This window comes from Puntigrus tetrazona, chromosome 22 (genome assembly GCF_018831695.1).
Source record: "Puntigrus tetrazona isolate hp1 chromosome 22, ASM1883169v1, whole genome shotgun sequence".
NCBI lineage: Eukaryota > Metazoa > Chordata > Actinopteri > Cypriniformes > Cyprinidae > Puntigrus > Puntigrus tetrazona.
In genome coordinates, this window is record NC_056720.1 from 4,805,489 (window position 1) to 4,825,219 (window position 19,731).

The following is a 19,731-nucleotide window of genomic DNA, read 5'->3' on the forward strand; positions in this document are numbered from 1 at the left end:
TGGGTGCTTTTTCACCAATTCCTGATAGGAGCAATTGTAATAACACCTTCCGTAGCAAACACCACTAATTAAACCAAATCAATCATAATCAACAACCCAAAAACATGACTACAAAAACGTAAAAATTCACTGTAACAATAAATCAACGCAATAATGATGAAAAAAGGTCATAAAACAAACATAAAAATGAATATTTCCCTACCATGACAATAAGACTTTAAGTGTGTGTGAAGAGTTTGGCTGTGCACATACACAAATACAGGCCCACCATCACCGTTTGATTTCTTTTTATGTCATCATGTAGCTTTCTAAGATTATTATTTCTAAGAATCTAAGCAAGACTGTTGCATCATACCAGAACGGTCATATTTATTTTCAGTCTTTCTGCTTGGTAACCACATATCAAACCAAAACTCTTAAAGGGGACTTGTATCTGCCTCTACAATCTTACTGCTTGGCCCCAAAGTCTCAAGATAGGACTTAAGAATGTCCCACCTCGAATATGAATATAAACGGTGCGTAAGACAATATCAACATGCAATAATTGTGATAGAGCATTGAAAATAATGCAACGAATGAGTTCAAACATTTGGTTCTCAACAAGAGACATCTGCAGGCATATTATATGCGCAACACGAATTAGCAAACAAGAAATCAACAGTATTCAAAATGAGAAAGACACCAGACAATACAAACCGAACAGAACAAACCAGAATCAAACATTAAAAACTGCGGCACTGACAGGAAGAGAGATCTTTATATACTAGTCTCAAGGCATTTTTAAACAACTTCACGTCTGTAATGTTTTGACATTCATCCTCAGACTGTAAACGGGAGTAATCCTCAGGTTTTGAGACGCATCTCTATGGACAGCTAAGCAAACATCAGTGTTAGCGCAGATTACAGGCTGCGTTTGACACTAGCCAGTGTCATTTAAATACTTTAAATCAGTATATTACAGCCTATACGCTGGCTTTCTTCCACAGCCTGCTGGATTTTCATGTAGTCCAGAGAGCAGTCCGCATGTGGCACTACTAATGTCTATTGTTACAAATGTATTGTGGTAAATGTGGAGTTATGGATGTCTCCCACCTGCTTTATCACCATTTCTGCCGTTTAAACATCTGCTTAATGATAATTAACGCGCAAACAGAACAACATGAGGGAAATGATACAGCCGACCACAGTAAACTCACAGATGTCCTGTTTCATGTTTCATTGTACATTAGCAGATCATCTAGAGCATAATCTAGCACTCAGACAAAATGAACCCAAAGTATTACTATCAAGACTGGGCCTTGTTAAACTCCATTCTCGGTTTGTCAATTAAACCTAGTCACGCTTCATGATTTTACAGTGTAAAAGCCTGGACAAGTACAGGGCGACATGAAAAGTCTGAGACCATTCTGAAAAACTTTTTTTCCCATTTAAACCTTTTATTTAAAGTCTTGCCAACATATTCCAACAATCCAGTGTCATGTTGTACCACTTTGCTTCGTAATTCAGGGTCAACAGGACCTTATAACCCAGGGTTAAAAGTAATGCTAACCCCCTTTCGAAAGTGTGACACATGGGTTAAAAAGAAGTTAACTCAGGGTTAAGTGAAATGTGAAAAGCCTTAGAGAGAAACAGTGAAGCGCAGAGTTTCTGGAGGAGTCTGGCATTGTCAAGACTTCGAGACAGCTGCTCTGTAATTACAGAGAAATCCAGTCAGCTGTGGAAGAGATTTCAGGACAGCGTTCACCCGAGTAACCAGAGTTCTGCTCGGAGGATGTGATTAGATATCGGAGACCTTCGAGAACACCTGGCGTTTGGAGAAATTTGAACGAGCACGAGCAGAACTCCTCGGGAAATCACAGCATTATAAAAACAATCTCAGTAAATGTCGGGTGGTGACACAGGCAGGTGTGCAGGGTTTCCCATCTACCCCCTCTCTCTTTTCAATTACGTAGGCATAGAAAGGTTAAACTGGTCCCACTGAGAGACAGAAGGTTCTCTTCCTAGCTGGGACGTATCACATCACTTGTAATTGGGTTGCAGCAGTAACGCGCGTTTGTGTATTTGGCTCTTTCTGATCAATAGGATCTGGCCTGACGTCAGTTTTTGCATTTTGAGTGCTCAAAACCGATTGAACTTTATCGGAAAGGTCACAGACATTTTCTCCTTGCAGCATTCTGACCTTCTGCTGGCAAACATGTCCAACGGCTGCTGTTGTTGTTTACTGCGGTGTTGTGCTTGTTCTTTGTTTTTTTTTGGGCTCTGTCTGATAAACTGTTGTTCTGAGTGTTGACCTGGTTTTCGTGGTGGTCTACAGCTATGCTCCAAAAGCTAGCAAGCTCCCTACTTAGCATTTTAATGCATCGTAGGCATTCTAAAATACCTCATTTTGGCCAAAGTCCTTGTTTGCATCATTGTTACTACTTCTTAGTAAACTACTTATTAGCCTATATGTGTGTCAATATTAATAACATGCTGACATCAAACTGCATAAGAATCAATTTAGCATTTCAAATCAGTTGCTATTTTAGTTAAGATGCTGCTAAGAAGTGTCTATGCCCGCTAGCAGTATTTTTTTTATGGATCTGAAACAGTCTCTCGCGGTAAGCTTTGTGACATGAATGTTCATTTAACAGTTCATTCATGGTCCGTTCTGTTTAACCTGTTGATTTATATTACTGATGGAGAGCCAGTCTAGCAAACACAGATTAATCCGAAACTAAACCCTCATAAGCAGATTACTGACATTTAGACGGCTCAGATCATGCTGATTTGATGCAAATCTGCTTGGAAGAATAGGTGGAATCCCAAGAGCTTCTGCTGGAAGCGTTTTAGTGCGGATTCGTCTTAGGAACAAGGAGTGTAAAACTAGAGATCTGCTGGATCAGGATCTGAAAAAAAGCTTTAATTCCTCAGGAGAGTGAACGTATCCAGCTGAATGCAATGCAAGTACCAGCTTTGTCTCAGATGTTTCTCCCACGGTTCTTTAGAAGAAATAAAAACAGGCACAAATGAAGCAAACGTTGACATTCAGGCTGGTTAATATTATGGGATCTCATCTAAAACTGAGAAGACACATGAGATTGCTTGGGTTAATGAGACGTACCAGTCTCTCCCCACACAGGCAGATACTCGTCCTGCTGGATATCCAGCATCAGCTCCAGCCCATTTCCCATCCCTCCTTTCATGGTGATCAGCAGCGGCCGTCCATCCTGTCCAGAGTTGAAGGTGTAGCACTTTCCATAGCGCGTGAAGATCTGGAAAGAAAAATAAAAGGACTTTGAGCACTAATTGTTTTTACTAATGGATGAATTTCAACTTTGTTTAGAGTAACTTAAATCAGAACATTAACATTATCACTAGTAGAAAGCAGGCAATTTAAGTTCAAAGGCATGTTTAAATATTTTCTAGTGATCACAGTAACAAATTCATCAAGTGATTATCAAATTATGCTGAATAATATACAATCTATAAATAATTAATCAATCAGAATATTTCTGAATGTCCTTTAGAGAACTCAATATAAATATCTCCTTATATCAACACGCATATTCCCTAAAGTTCAAAAGTTTCTTCTGTATAGGAATGACCCAGCTGCACTTCCAGTTAAAATCAACTTTTTTTAAGTAAGTTTTTTATAGGAAATAATTTGATTAACTATAGAGCATCTCTAAGTCACGACGTGATCTACACAGGGGCAGTCTTAATTGAAACTGAACTAATGGACATCTAATCAGATCACAGTCGGCAGGATATGGAGAGCATGGCGCCTTAGAAACACAACTGCCCCTCGTTGCACGAGAACCTGATTACCATCGCAGACAAATGAGAAAAATTCAGTGTAAAGGAAATGAAAAGGCCACATCTTTAAAGAAGTTAGTGACGTTCTAAAAACGGTAGCGGCTCTACAGGCAATCACATCTAAATAAACGCAACATGTGTCTGGATACAGACATCCATCTTCACTTCTTTCACTCTGAGAGAGAAACCTTTCAGTGCCAATAAAGGATGTGTCAGAAATCAGTTGGCGTGAGATGAAATGCCGCAGACAGACAGATGAATGGTTGATTCAGCCAATGCACATGCAGATATTCACAGATGGAGTGCTTACATAAATACACATCCTGGCAAACACAGCGATAAATAAAGAGATACAGATTCTGTTCTGAGGCTGAACTGAGAGATTCTTTAAGATTCCAGACAACCATGAGTCAACAACTATTATTTTTACCACGTTTTTAAAAAAAAGCCAACACTGATGCATTTTAAAGATTCACAGTTAAAGACCCATGTTAGCATTTTATTTATATTTTCAATTTATTACTTGTTTGAAAGTTATTTACAAACATTAGTCCACATTTTATACTTACAAATTCTATTTTAATGTCATTATTTTCTTTTATTTTTTTACAAAAAAAGTACTTTAAAAAAAGAACTCTCATCTGAGTTAGCCATCTAGATCATTTAATCGATATGAAAAGATGACAAGCAAAATATGGCAATGACCCAGTAAATTAAATGATAATTAAGTTAACTGCCCTGAAATTTTCTGCTGATGCCAGGCCAGTGGCCGATCATAATTTATGAGACCTCATTGACGTGCATGCTTTAAAACCTTGCGTGCGGCTAACCTACACAGCATTTCGAAGCATTAAAGAATCGTTTTAACTTTAAAAAAGCAGATCCCCAAAAGAAACATTCACTATGTTTCTGAAAGCTCTTGCAGACAAACGTATTTAAAAGCATCAGAATAATTGTTCCCTTTTGCCATTACCGACAATAAGTGCTCCAGAGCTTCTTCCACATCTAAACTACTCCTGATGAGATAACAGTATCTAAAGCGTTTAGCAAACAGAAGCGAGGCTGTTGCCAAGACGAGAGAGTTGCTGTGGTAACCGCGGCAACGCAGCGTAGTTGGCTAGGGTTGCGTTGACCTTGGGACGCAAAAGAGTCGATGCTAGTGGAGTCTTTCTGAGAAACTTCACAATGAAGTCCTCTCAACGAGGTCATCGGCCCATTGAGCACAGATAACTGCATGTTATTTTCAAAGAGCGGGCCTTCGCGAGGACCTTTATATGCAAACGGTGCTTTAGAAAATATTTACAATAGCCAAAAGGCTCCACACGCCGGAAAATGAGTCAGGAACGTACTCCGCGTGCTTGACTGGAGTATTTTTCTAGTTATTTTGAGGATAGAAACACATTTGTTTACTTGTCAGAATTTCGAAAATGGTGCACTTGAAATACCTCGCGTTCGGGGGTTTGAACACGCCACTAACCCATAAATGAGAGACAAATGACCAAACAACACTATCTAATAATGCATTCAAACAGGGCGCTAAGGTGTGTTAAATTATTCGTGCCAAAGCTGGGCCACCGAGTGTCGTCAAGCGTCTTGTTATCCTCAGCTGCTTTAATACAAGGGAACTGCCTCCGCTGGGGCTGAAGACATCAATAATACATTATCATTTCTGCCCTTTGTAACAGGACTTTATGAAAAATGAAACGACTTTAAAACTTTCTGGCCGCTGAGGGGAGTTTGAAGGAGCGAGGCGCTCTGATCTCCCAGTTGGATGCTGTCAGTTGGCAGACTCTGTTCAGAGACTCGCAGAAAAAGAATCACAGGGGAGGAGCGGAAAACTTACAGCCTTAATCAGCGATTTCTTTGAAACTAAAGCCAGCCATGAGAACTTAAAGCAACGAGTCACATCTTCTTAAGAACTGTGTAAATATTACGCGAACTGCATTCAATTCAAAATACGCATTCAGGGCCCAAAATTAACTTCTTTCCATATGTGCCAACGCTGAGTTCATTAAGAATATGTATTAAGTAGTATTTTACGAAAGTGAAAAAGTATCATTTGTGCAAAAAATCATGAAAAATCATTTTTATTTTAACATCACTGTTGCACAAATTTATATGAAACAAATGCTATAATAGATTTCTGCTTCATGCACACTTCATGCATTGTGTTAAAGTAATGTTTGCGTATTTAAAAGGATTGTAAAATGTTGCCAGGTTCATATATTTGTAACAAAAACCTTAGATACAAAAACTAGCTCTTCAAATCCAATCACTTATATCTTACCTGTACTTGAATATTGTAATTTTATTGTATTTCTAACTTTGTTTGTTTTGTTTATGTACGCTTGCAATTTGTCTTATTTTTACTGCCTTGTATTTAATCATGTGTGAACCTTTTAGTGAGGCTAATAGTTCTTGGTAATTAGTTACACTGCAAATTTGAAAAATGATCCAATCCGAACCGTGAATTCTGTGATCCGTTGCACCCCTAGTAACCATTTCGTTTACTCTACAAAATACACAATTGGTAAATTTTAGACATCGGGCGGATCTGCAGTCAGTTTTTTTTACATCCACTCCAAAAAACCGACATATTTATCAACACAAGAAAGGGGGGTATGAATAGATGCAAAAGGCTATCATGAAATATGAAGAGCGTGGAAATGCTGACAGATGATTCTGAATTCCACATTGTTCTTTCTCGTACCTGAGACATAAAAAAAGCTATTATTTATTTATTTAATGCTTTCTCCTGCATGCCTGCAACTCCACAAAGCAATTTCACAATTCACCTTACGCAGCAGGGCTAGAAATAGAAGACGATACGTCACTATTAGCTTCCACTTCACCGTGATAGGTGAAGACTGCTGAAGAAGACGCGGCTCCGGTGTCTCACGACCGTGACTGATATACCCATCACTACCGATCAAGATCAGCACACTGACAGTAGCGCCTTCTGAAATGAATAATTCACTGAGACCCAAATGGCACCGTGCCGCCCGCTCGAGGGCTCCCCGTGTACCCTGGCGAACTCCTAGCAAGCCGAAGCCGTTTGTCAGAGTTGTCAAAGGACTTTGATTGCAAAGCTTGCGTGTCTAATAAGCTGCGCGACTCACTGTCCGTTTCAGTGCGGCTGGTGGCTCCAGATGTACGATAGCTTTGCGCTGTCATGACGGATCAGATCAATGCTGCCGAATCGAAAAACGATGAAATTATACAAGAACACTGAAGCCCAAGTCAAGCTGTTGAACGCGTCGCCTGCTTTCCTGATCCGCATATGGCTTAATTCGTGAAACGTGGGTGGCGCACTTGGGATGGTTTGATGAACAATTTACACATTTTACAAATGCGTTCTTGCTCATGTTGCGTGAACATTTTTACGTAAGGAACAGACCAAAAGGAATTAAATAATCATTTATGGTTATCATATGGCACATAATATGACTTGAAAGGAACACACCACTATTTTTGGTAATAGCTAATTTTCCAACTGCCCTAGACATGATTTTTACCGTTTTCGAATCCATTCAGAGGATTTCCGGGGCTGGTGATGGCACTTTTAGCTGCAGCTTAGCATTGATCATTGAATCTGATTAGACCGTTAGCATTTGCTTAAAAATAGAGTTTAGATTTTTTTTTAATTTAAATCTTGACTCTTCTGCAGTTACGTAGTGTACCAAGACGGAAAATGAAAGTTATGATATTATTCCCACGTAATAATCAAGAAACTTTGCTGCCATACCATGGCTGCAGCAACTGAAATGATATTACGCAGTTCCTGAAAATTGCCCCCAGCTAGGAAAAATATCGCACCTTTCTGGTCAGCAAGATTCTCACGGTCTAATTAGGTTCAGCTAAGATGCCAGGACATACGCTGAATGGATTCGAAAACGGTAAAACCCAACTGTTTAACTCTAGGGGCCTTGGAATATAATCCTATTTTCAACAACAGTAGCGTGTTCCTCTGAAAGGCTTGGAATATAGAGCAAAAGACGTATGGACTACCTGCATGGTCTATGTCATTTTGGGGGTTTGGAACCACAGGAGGATCAGCAAATGGAAACAATTAAAATTTATAGGTGATCTATGCCCATCCAGACTGAAAAAGCTAAGGCTTTAGTTAGAAGAGTTTGTGGTCTCCCGGTAGCTGTCTGTTTGATCTCAAAGGATAAACGGAGAAATTCACTGCATTTTGTGAGCGAGTGTTTGTCGGGTTTGAGAGGTCATGTTCCCGGTCTGACAGCGATCGATACAGGCACAAAGATGGCCACAGGGTGCGCCTCAACTCGACTCGGCCATAAAAATCAATACCGGTTCCTCTATTGACAGCAAGTCGCACACATCGACGGCAGACTCAGTGATGTAATGGAGAGGGTAATATGGCCAATTTAAGACCACCAGGCCTGTTAAAGGGGTTACGATTTATCTGTCAGTGGCCTGCCTGTGGACAGGAACACAGGCTCCAATCTCTCAATGCCGTCTCTGCTCAATCTCTCAAATAGGTCTCCACACTGGACTCCAGCTTTTGGAACCAGTAAAGGCTCATTGATTCTCAATACAATCTAATCTATCTGCAGCAGACAAGTAGCTTTTTCCTTGAGAGGTCCATCCTCATTCAAATTTTCCCTCGTTCGAAACAACTGAGAAAATTGTTTTTTATATTAAAAATTCAACTGGAGACATGTCAGGAAATATGATGGGAAAAAAACGAACACTATAAATGATTCAGAAAATGGACTGTGTAATAATTTAAACACACCTTATGAAATTTCAATATCATGCTTCACCCCAACTTAGATACATCAATGAAGGGAGAAATTATGATATTCAGTTATCTTTTATATATTATATTACACTGTGCTGTATTGTATTGCATCGTATTATATTATATTCCGGTGTTAAAAGTAATTAACCATTGAATTTCCATTACTTTTCCAATTCTTTTTGTCAAGTAAGTGTAAAATCGAAATACTCAGAATCCATTTAACTCAACTACAACCGCTTCCAAAGCGTTCAATTAAACATAGCTCCATACTGTTCAAAAACTACATTTTCCTTTTACTTAGAGAAGAAACGCAGAATGGTTGAGAACTGGGTTAGGATAATTACGGTTTACTTCAAGCTCGACTGACGCTTCAATCTCAGCCTCCGGTTTGCTGATAGTACAAGATAGATGCAATTTAAATGAAATTGTATCTGTATAGACCCTTGAGACTGACTTAGCTTCTTTCCGCTCATGCAAAGGTGGTGCATTTGAATTAGACCAAGTGACTCTGCTCGAGTGTGAACGAGCGCTTTGAAAAAGTGGAATTACAGAGAAAACCTGGGTGTCTACAAGGTAGACGTTTAAAGCAAGGTGTGTGTGCTGACTAAATAGAAACAAGCCCAGGGGGAAAGTGACCTTCTATCACAGTAGCTGCATTGATGCTGATCTACAAATCAAGTCAAAGTGCTTCAAGCCCAACAGCCAAATGATTCATGCTGAACACCGGCAATGTCCCTAAAAAAATAATGCAAGACAAAGTGTTAAAAAGAAACGAGTCATAAATCCAGTCATAATTTCCCCAACACGCACCCTGACGGTGTCTACTTGTTTTTTTTTCCCCTTCTATACCAGCAATGCAATTATTATGCAGAATGAAGAATAGAGACATTCACAGGGCATTGCCCTCGACAAAATGACGGATCGTAATTTCTACGACAAACGCAACGCGGTGCATACATTTAGCTAAATTACATGAGACCTGGACGCGAGGAGATTGCAGATAAGGCTCTTGAGATGCTGAGCGACTTGTGATGCAATATATCAAGCTCGGTATCCCAGGAGTCACATTGCTGAATGTGTTCAACATGACATTAAACCGGCATTGTGTTTGTTTACTGACATAAATACAATTACCCAAAGCGATCTTAAAGCCAAGCAGTCATCTAGATAAATGGGGTCAAGACTAAGGCCATGTAAGTGCAGTAGCATGGTAAAGAGGGTAATGATAAATATTTCAAATTGTCACATGACCTATTTATTAATTTATTTTTAACGTATAACCCAGCTAAGTGAAAAGCGGGTTAATTTATTTCAAAATGGTCTTCTCGAATCTGGTTATCTGATCTGGAGATGTTTAAAACGCAATCAATAAGAGCTTTCCTGTTCATTTGTCTCACTGGAAATTAAAAGGTCAAGTGCATTACGTTGCTGGGTCCATTATTCAATGCAATGTGCTCTTGCATGCTGCACATTTTGGACAAACGTAAATTTCACATTCGGTGCAAAGTACATGTGTTAAGTATTGCAACAATAACAGCATTTGTGGAACGATGGCAGTGCTTTCACTTACTTTTCAAAAGTAGTAGGCGATGTTCAGTGTATACTGTACGGAATTTAAGCCAATGAGATATTGAGATTGCAGCTGAAATTACTTGCAGATATTTAGTCGTATATTGGACATGTAATGGAAAGAAGCAATGCATCATGGGGTATAGCATTCCAAACAGCATCAGCATACAAATGAACTTTTATAGTTAATATTAAAGGAGATAAAAACCATTCTATACTGCAATATGGGAGTATATGATGACAAACAGAGCGTAACGAGTGCAAATGAGATTTATAACGATTCCACTACAATTTTTGCACACTAACTCACGGTGCTAAAGTTGCGCGGTCCGCACAGCTGCCCTTGAAATCTACAATAAAGCAACATCTCTTCAAGCTGATGCCCCAGACGGTCCAGCAACTGCTTCATGGAGGGCTGAGAGTCTCGCGGTGGAGGCAGGAAGTGGTTGAAGTCCAGTATGCGAGAGAAAGGTGACCAGGGAGGCTCGCTACTAGTCCCGTCGACGTGCGACGTAAGCGCTTCTCGAACCGCGGGGGACACCTGCCAGTTTTTCCCGAAGAGTCCGAGCCAGCGTCCCGCGCTGAAGATGTCCGGTTTCTTCATACGACGCGGCAGCAAGATGTTCTGGTTGCAGATCGTCACGGCGGGAAACACGAGGCGTTTCGCGTAAACCATATGCGCCTTGGTGTACACCGGCGACGAGAGCAGGTACCGGACCCGGTTTGAAGACCAAGTGAAAAGCAGCGCTAAAGCCGTTAGAAACGCCAACAGCCACGCGACTCTGCGCGGGTACGAGCCGCTCAGAAAGACGTGTCTCAATCCGTGAAATGTCGTGTGCTTCAAGAAAAGCTTCCCAGCTTCCTTTAGCGATCCTTCAGCGCGTTGTTTCGGTGCGGCGTCGCCTTGGCACATCTTGGAGCGGGTCTGAGTCCTTTGACGCGCGGTTTTGACCTCGGAAGAGACCCGTTAAAACCTCCAAAGCTCCCCAAAACGAATAAACATCGCGCGTTTCTGCTCCTGAGGCGTTTCGCGTAGGGAGCAAAACTGCAGCTTCATCTAAACTGGTTTAAGTACGGTACTGTAGTAAATAACGAGGGTAAAAATGTTAGTTCTCCAGATTCAGATTTTCTCTTAGGGGAGCAAAATGCAGCCGGTATGAAAGTCTCAACTGTTGCCAGAAACGCATAACGTTAACGTTACCTCGGCACATTGTCTGCGTCACGCTCTCGTGCCGTCCTGTTATGCACTTCGAAGTTCAATTTTCATGAATTCAGTCGAAGTAATTCACTGGCGTGTGTCGGAACCGCTCGTTTCGGCAAGAGCGCGAGCTTCGTCCCCTCCGCGCGCTCTCAGCTCTGCTCCCTCTGTGCGCGCGCTCATCCTCTGCTGCCTGTTACTTCACTGAACTTTCTTATTGCAGTGGTTAAATGCTCTTTTTTTCGTTTTATTTGACCTAGCCGCAATAATTAACCGTTTGGGGGATTTGGAGTGTAATGACATTAAACGTCAGATTAAAAATTAATTTGTATCTGAATTGCCTTGAGCATCATACTGGTGATAAAGTTTGTATGTATATAGTTATATATAGACACACACACACACACACACACACACACACACACACACACACACACACACACATATAAATATATACAGTATAGCAGGCAATGCCTGTTTATGCCAGCAGCAGCCAATCATCAAAAATAACGCTCTTGTTGACGTCAGCATATTCACACTACTACGGTGCTTTTTAACATTAAAATAAGATTAAGCTTTTAATTGCTGCTTGTACAATGCATCATTCAGACCAATAATTACACTCTCCATCTCTGTTAGACTCTAAGTGGTCATGTCCTTAAGTTCAGGCTTTTAGTCAAGCAGGGAAAGTGGGCACGGAGCCTGCAGGTCATGGCCCACTTACCTTAACAATGTGTTCAAAGTCAATAACCCCTTTTTTTTTCCACTGGCAAGCGCCCGGATGCCTCAAAAAGGCTCTTGTCCAAATGTGTACATAACAGAGGACGGTATTGACCAGAATGCCGTGCCAAAATAAACCTGCAAACACCCGGATGTGTTCGGTCTTATCTGAAGCAAAAGCTGGTGGGTGGATCTGTGGCCACTCAAGCACCGTTTGTGTCTTTGTCATCATCTAATCATCCGTTTTACTGAGAAAAAAAAATATGAAAGAATCCGCGAATGTCACAAATAAATCACAGTGGAGGTGTTACGAATCACATTTGGCATTTCATTTCAAAGTTACATCAAATACGTGCCAAGAATTGCTATTTAATGTCAAAAATAAGTTGAAGCTCGCAAAACAATTAAAAAGTCCTTATCAGAGAGAGAACCGATCATGATGATGCTATCTCGGACCCCATTATATAACTGAAAAATCTATTTAATCTACTTATTTGAATCTAGTCAACCCAAGTTTGTGCTAAACAAAATATTTTTGTGGCTTTCAGGGCTCAGGCAGAAGGAATAGCAATGATTTTTCAATCTTGCTATTTTGAAGGAGTGTGATGTTGGCATGGGACCCCAGTGGCTGTTCGTCACTGCACACCCACATGTTCAACAGTCACAGGCGTTTTTTTTTAAAGCGTCTTCATCAAAGAGGATGCGGTTCTGCTGTGGGGACAATCGCACGCTGAGCTACATCAACAACTCGGATGAAGACGCAAATTAGTATTCGGCAAAACTTGGTCTGCAGCGCACTGCCAAAGACCAATTCATTACGAACTCCAAATGAATTCAAGTTATTTTTTTCTGGAAAATAACTCCACGCGGTTTGCTTCTGTGAAGGAACGATGTATTCCATTTGATGCTGAAGGGGGCTAAAAGATTGGAAAACATTTCATCATATTGGTGGGGATTGAAAAATTTCTAAAAGGGTTGATGCAAGTTTTTAAAGATCTATCTATCTATCTATCTATCTATCTATCTATATATATAGATAGATAGATAGATAGATAGATAGATGCAGCCTCTTAAATGGACATCCTTTGTAAGAAAGGGTAATACATCTCCTTTTGCCCTGAAATAAAAAAGCTTTCAATTGTGTATAAAACAGTGAACCTTCTATAATGGTTGAAAGGCAACCAAATGACCCAAAAGAGTTGAATTCTTTACACAACATTAAACTGGGATGCAAATCACTAAAAGCAAATCAGATCTTGGTACAATGATCATGTTATAAACTCTATCCTACACTCTTAAAAATAAAAGTGTTTCACGGTGCCATAGAAGAACTTTTTTGGTCTAAATGGTTCCGCAAAGAGCGTTTAGCATGTAAAGAACATTTCTGTTTCACAAAAGGTTTTTTATGCTGAAAAAAGGTTCTTTAGATAATAAAAAGGTCAGAAAGAGATGGTTCTTTATTGAACCTTTGGCTGAATGGTTCTTTATGGAAAATGGTTCTTCTATGGCATCGCAGTGAAGCCACTTTGTACATTGCAGAAAATGTGTTTAATGGTAACCAAATTATTATTCTGCTAACTGATTGATGGTCAAGTCTATAAGATGGACAGTGGGTTGAGGAAGAGACTCGGAGAGCAAAACCATGACAGAGCCACAACTGAGATTGCATTTTATGGGGAAAATCGTTTGCAGCCTAAAATAGCCTTGATGGGGACCAAAGTGGTTTATTTCACGGTGAACAAAGGGAAAACAGAAAGCACAACAGCAATACGGCTCCTTCCATTTGGAATGAAATGGCAAACATTACAACGGTAGCTCATTGATTTCTCCAGTGAAAGCAAGGCACTCCTTGCTTAAATGAAAGACGCTGTGTTTCTTGAGGGAAATTGAATTTGATGAAGTTTGATTTCTTCGTCTTTTGAAACGCTTAAATTTTCCATCCTGCATTGTCTGTTCGAGTTAGTTTTTTACTGACTTCAATCTTTCATTCCTAACAAACAAACGCAAATGAGATGATGGTTTTCATACTATAAGAATACAGAACTGAACTTTTGCGAATTTTGGGATCGTATTGAATCTTGATGCAACGTTTGGTAAATCTGATCCTAAACTCAACCTAAACTCTACTTACGAATTATTATATATGTTATAACTGAGATTTTAAAGAGATCCCATTTACAAATGAACCAGGTAAATTACATATTTAGATTCCGCCAATCACTGTAAACTATAGCATCAGAGCTGGTTTGACGGTGCCGCTCTTCTTTAACGTTCTGCATACTAAACTCGGTCCTCAGTACCCTACTAGTGTATGCTGTAGTGATCTGGAAAGCTGCCTATATCAGCACCCAGGCTGATGCCAAGTGTCCTCTGCGGAGACTCTGCAGCTGTGGACGGAGACGACTCTCACATGCGATAAAAGAGACAATTTAGTTCAGATGATGGAAGAGGAGCTTCAGTTTTACGGAAAGAATGGTGAACGAGACAAGAAAGAGAATGAAGCAAAAGAAATAAAATACTAGACAATGCAGCAGTGGATGAGAAGAAGAGAGAGAGAGAGAGAGAGTGACTGACTGTGTCTCTAAACCTAATGAGCTGCGCTGTAACGTTTATCAGGAAACCTAAGGAACATGATTCATATCTAAATTGATTTAATCAAGGGAAAGAAAGTCTATGACATTTGATTCAAGAGAACAAATACAAGAGAAATGATGATCAAAGCATGCCAGACGTTTGATGTCTGATTTAAGAGAGAGCACATTCAGATCAGGTGTTGGAATAGAGAAAACACTGAAAGGAACATTAAAAAACATCTGAAGAAAAAAAGTATGTTTAAAACATTCTAAACAATTTCGCTTAATGTTCACACTGAGAAGACAATGCGAAAAGGCTCTAATAAACAGGCTGGAACATTCAAAGCTACTGGAGTAAAAAAAAAATGCTTACGATCAGGAGATTCAAATGATTAGACTGAAGAACGATCAATTTGAGACACTGAAAATGTCCTATTTGGGGGAGAATAATCATACGACTTGAATTCAGGGTAAAATGAATAAATAGAATGTTCAAAACCTTTGAAATGGACGGCGGAATTTTCTAAATTCTTTAAATGAAAGGACATTTAAAACGTCTGATTTGCAGATAAACCATTTTTTAACACGTTTGAACGGACAAAGATGTTCAAAACAATGACAGGAATTGCTCAAAACATTCGAAACAAGAGAAATAATGTTCAAGTAGAGAGTAACAACTGCACAATGGCGCCTAACTAGCTTAGGACGATTACGGTGATTGCAATATCAAAAAATATGTCTGGTGGAGTATCTGACGAACGTGGGAACAATTGATAAGCAACCGAAAAACAATTTCTGAAAAAGCCAGAGTAAGAAAGAAACGAGAAAAACAAACCACTGGGCGAATCTGGGTGTTAGCGGGGCGCTTCTGAAGAATGAATCTCAGGCGGCTTGAACTGATACGCACGGGTCAGCTGCTCTGACTCACTGCCGATATGAATCTTGTTCACATGACCAACTTTAAAAAACCAGCAACAATAACTCATGTATGAGCACAGAAACATCTCCAGAAACAATCTCCACAATAAATAACACTGTCACTCTCCCAGAATTCCCTGAGAGCCACTTAGAGATAAACAGCTGCTTCAAACGCACAGATCTGCGTGAACCTCGCTACAGGTCAGAATTCCCAGCAGTCTGTGTTGTCGTTTTTTCAGAGCAGCGGGACATCAAAGTCTTGCCCCCAGATGCAATATTCTCCGTCGGTGCCACGCTTACATTTACACTCAATTTTATTTTTAGAGCTTTTCACCTTAGGTGACCGTGAACATCAGCGATTTCTGCCGTCTTCTCTTGTGCCCCATGAGGAGTTCTTTAAGTTTGTTTGATCTCAGAATTGTCTTTGAATTAAGACTATATAATGGGGCCTGATGCGTCTCCAAAGTCATGCCGAAGGTTGCTCAGGTCGAACTTCTGTTGAAGCGAAGCAAACACTAACAGAGATTGAGCTCAGGTCAGACTTTGAAGTTAAAAAAAGAACATTTCATCAAAAATGAATGACTAAATGAGAAGGTTTTGTGGATGTCGCTTTATAGTATTCACAATGAAACAACTGTTGTGGTTTCAAATAACGTCAAGATGCTGATGTGAATTGAAATTTGAATATAAATGCCAATTTGATGCGAAATTTGATAAAGGGATTTAAAAAAATGGATTTTGTGCAATTTGTGCCACTGGGGATGATGACGGTCAACTGTCTTTTGAAATTTTGTCTTGCCCAATCACACATTGGTGGGCGGAGCTAATTTAAATAGCCTCTGCCAACAAGGCGGGCTTAGTGTAAATAGACACTCTGTTAAAGATATAACTGAATAAAATGATGTGTCAAGGCCATATTTCAGCACAGGAAAATATGATATTCTTAATTAAGATTACAATTATTTAGTCTTGATATACAGATTCAGCTTTATCTATAGAAAATATTATTTTTTGCTTCGCTCTTTTGATTTTAGGAGATACTTTCTTGACAGAATTTGTTGGATTCACCCATCAACACAAACCATCTGAACTCATCTAGGAAGCTGTACTTCTCTTTCCACCTGTCTACATCACGGACAATCTGTCCAAGGTCTATTAATACCGCTCCAGGTACACCTCAGTCTCTGTGTGTGTGTGTGTGTGTGTGTGTGTTGAGGGAAAGCTGATAGCAGCAGTCATCAGACACATACAGAGCAAGAGTAATGAGGCAGGACGTGTCGACTTCACCCTGCAGGAAACACACACTTGTGTGTATTTGTATGTGTGCGTGGCTGACAGACTTCAACACCTGCTTGACCTCATATCTGAATCACTTCTGTCACCGACATCCTGTTCTTTTCAAACCAACAGCCCTTTGAATTTCACTTAACTCCAGCATTTTACTGATTTTTTTCCTCAAGAACGTCTGATACGCTACACAGCTGAGATCGATAAATAGAAACATAGTAGCACTTCAGAGTAGGGACCAATTAGCTAATTGCTTATTAGCATGCCTGTTATGATTGGCTGCTTATTAGTACCTGTAAAGCACACATACAACTGAACAAATTATGGAAGACCATTTCCGCCACTGAATTTCCGCCACTTTTTTTCCCTCAGAATTGCGCAATTGTGAGTTATAAAGTTAGAAATGCGAGATATAAACTCAGTTTTGAAGACATGTCAGTCTTTTTTCCATTTTTAATTGCGACTTTATATCTCACAATCTCACAAAAAAGTCAGAATTGTGAGTTAAAAAGTCCCAAAAACCTTCAACAACAAATACCTTACTATTTAAACTAAAAAAAGTTGTAGTTAACTGTTTGTTGATGGAGAAAATTGAACCATAAAATAAAGTATTTCTGTTAAACGATGAATTGCAATTAATTAATATAATTTAAGACGAAAAAAAATATATATATATATATATATATATATATATATATATATATATATATATATATATATATATAATTTAAAAGAATATAAATATAGACATTAGGGCTGCAAGTAAAACACTATTTTAGGAATCTGTCATAAAAAAATGAATTATTTAACTGGCCAATTATTTATTCACATAATAGCAAAAATGGTCTCCTATGCCTTTCATAACAGTTTGCATTTATAGGCACTTTCTGACTGTAATTGGGTATCTAGAAAATAAAAACACCATAAAGTGCTTGACTATTTTATGTCACACATATATTACGAATTTTGGATGTGATTAATCATGATTAATCGTTTGGCAACACTGAAATAAAGTGTGACCAGAATCATTTTTTATTACAGTGTTACAAACAGATCAGCCAGTGCTTAATAAGTCAGGCTCGTGCTTCTTAAAAAAAGTGTAATGTAGTAAAATATATTAATAAAATATGAAATGTGTGTAGTCCTTCAAGGCCCCTCGCAGAGTAAATTACAGCAAAGAACACAAAATGAAAATTAACTACACATCAAATGAATAAAGAAATCGATTGACCTACACACCCTAAAAAAAATGATACGTTAGTTCTTAAAAGTCCAATTTCGGCACTCAAATTTCTATTAAAAGGAACAAGTTCAAGACCAGTTTCTTCACAAAAACCTTCAAAATGTTTAAAAGGATCTATGAAAACTTTCTAAAATTAATAAACTTTGTCAAATGACAGGTCGAAGTTCCCCTTCAAGAGCTCATTACCTCGTTCTGGTTCCTTTCAAACGGATTCGTATCTCGCGCAGATCTCAGAAAGGCAATCTCGTGAGTGCTTTCCATTTCTGTGAAAGCAATACACATCAGAAAACATCGCTTCAACAGGCCCCTCAAGCAAGTACGCAAATATAAACACGTCTGCACATGAACCCGCGCGTCTATGGCCTTTACCGTATAATCACTCAAGATACTACAATTCAAGCTCTTCCTGGCTCTCTACGATTGATTCGAGCTGCAGATCTACGTTGTCCGTTTCGGTTTGAAGCGGCCGAAGTGTAAATCAACCAAGTGTGAGTCTCTTTAAAACACGAAAGCTTTCGCATCCTCAACCCAGTCCTACCTTTTTCAGACGGCCACCGGATATTCTTTACTCAACATGACGGATGAAAACATTAAGAAGCCATTAGCGATTAAGTAACAAGCCAATTAGCCATGATAAGTGCTTATTGGCACATTTCGGTGTCAGGTCGGGCTCATGTGTCACGCTCCTCCTAATTACAGACATTTATGGGATTTTCACCCTCTTTACCCCATTTTACTTTTCATTTTAGAGCCCGTTTTTTTTGCTTTTCAGTATTTCGGCCCATATTTTATCATCTCTAATGGCACTCAGGTTCCAATTAAGGCAATACACCACAGAAAAAGCTAATATTTTTCTTGTCCATTTAGAGATTTTGGACTATTTTGCTTTCACTGCGTGTCTTCTGACAAGACTAATGGATAGACAAAACAACAACAACAAAAACATATGTAATGTGTTTATGTTCGTGCAAATCGTTTATGATCCAGCTTCATTCAAAGATGAATGAGTTTAAGCTTTTTTTATCAATCTCTGCAAACCTATTTACCTAATAATGCGCTAGTTAGCATGTTCCCTAGTTAAAGCGTATAACGGCTGGACAACACGGCAGAAGAGGGGGGAGCTCATTAGCATTTAAAGGGACTTGCAACAAAAAGAGCTGTTTTTGACAAAGCAAAAAGGTGTTGTTTTACACTACCACTGAGAAATCTGAACTAAAGTATGTTATGTATGAACCATACCGACGCGTGGAAAATCGTTTGCATCTATCATTTGCATATTTACGCATGATATTTCAGGAAACGCATAATACAAAACAGCTGTTGTAATAAGCTGTGAGCAATTACCTCGGAAAAGTCTAAAAAACAACAACAACAACAAAAAAACCTGTTGTGTCTCGGCACAAATTACTAATATTGACTTATGAACAGTCGTTTGAGATGTATTAAGATTTCTTACGAACATCTGAGTGTCAGTGGAGAACTTTCTCATGCAATTACGAACCCCTGAAGGACGTCACAGCAGACTGTGTGCGGGTTAATTGTTGATTGTCTCGGAAATAATGCGGCACATCCATCACTGAAAAAGTCATCCAGAGTCCCCGCTTTCCCCTCGTGGCAGGTAGGAAAACGCGCAGTAAATCAAAGCTCTCAGCGGTGT

The 19,731-nt window shown here is 39.4% G+C and overlaps 1 protein-coding gene across 1 annotated transcript in view; it reads right to left on the bottom strand.

The window, feature by feature from the left end:
- asic1b (acid-sensing (proton-gated) ion channel 1b) overlaps positions 1-19,731 on the bottom strand; it is a 39,953-nt gene that overhangs the window by 14,942 nt on the left and 5,280 nt on the right. Inside the window, 1 exon segment of the mRNA XM_043222641.1 lies at positions 3,104-3,254. Within this exon segment, the coding sequence (XP_043078576.1) occupies positions 3,104-3,254 (151 nt within the window).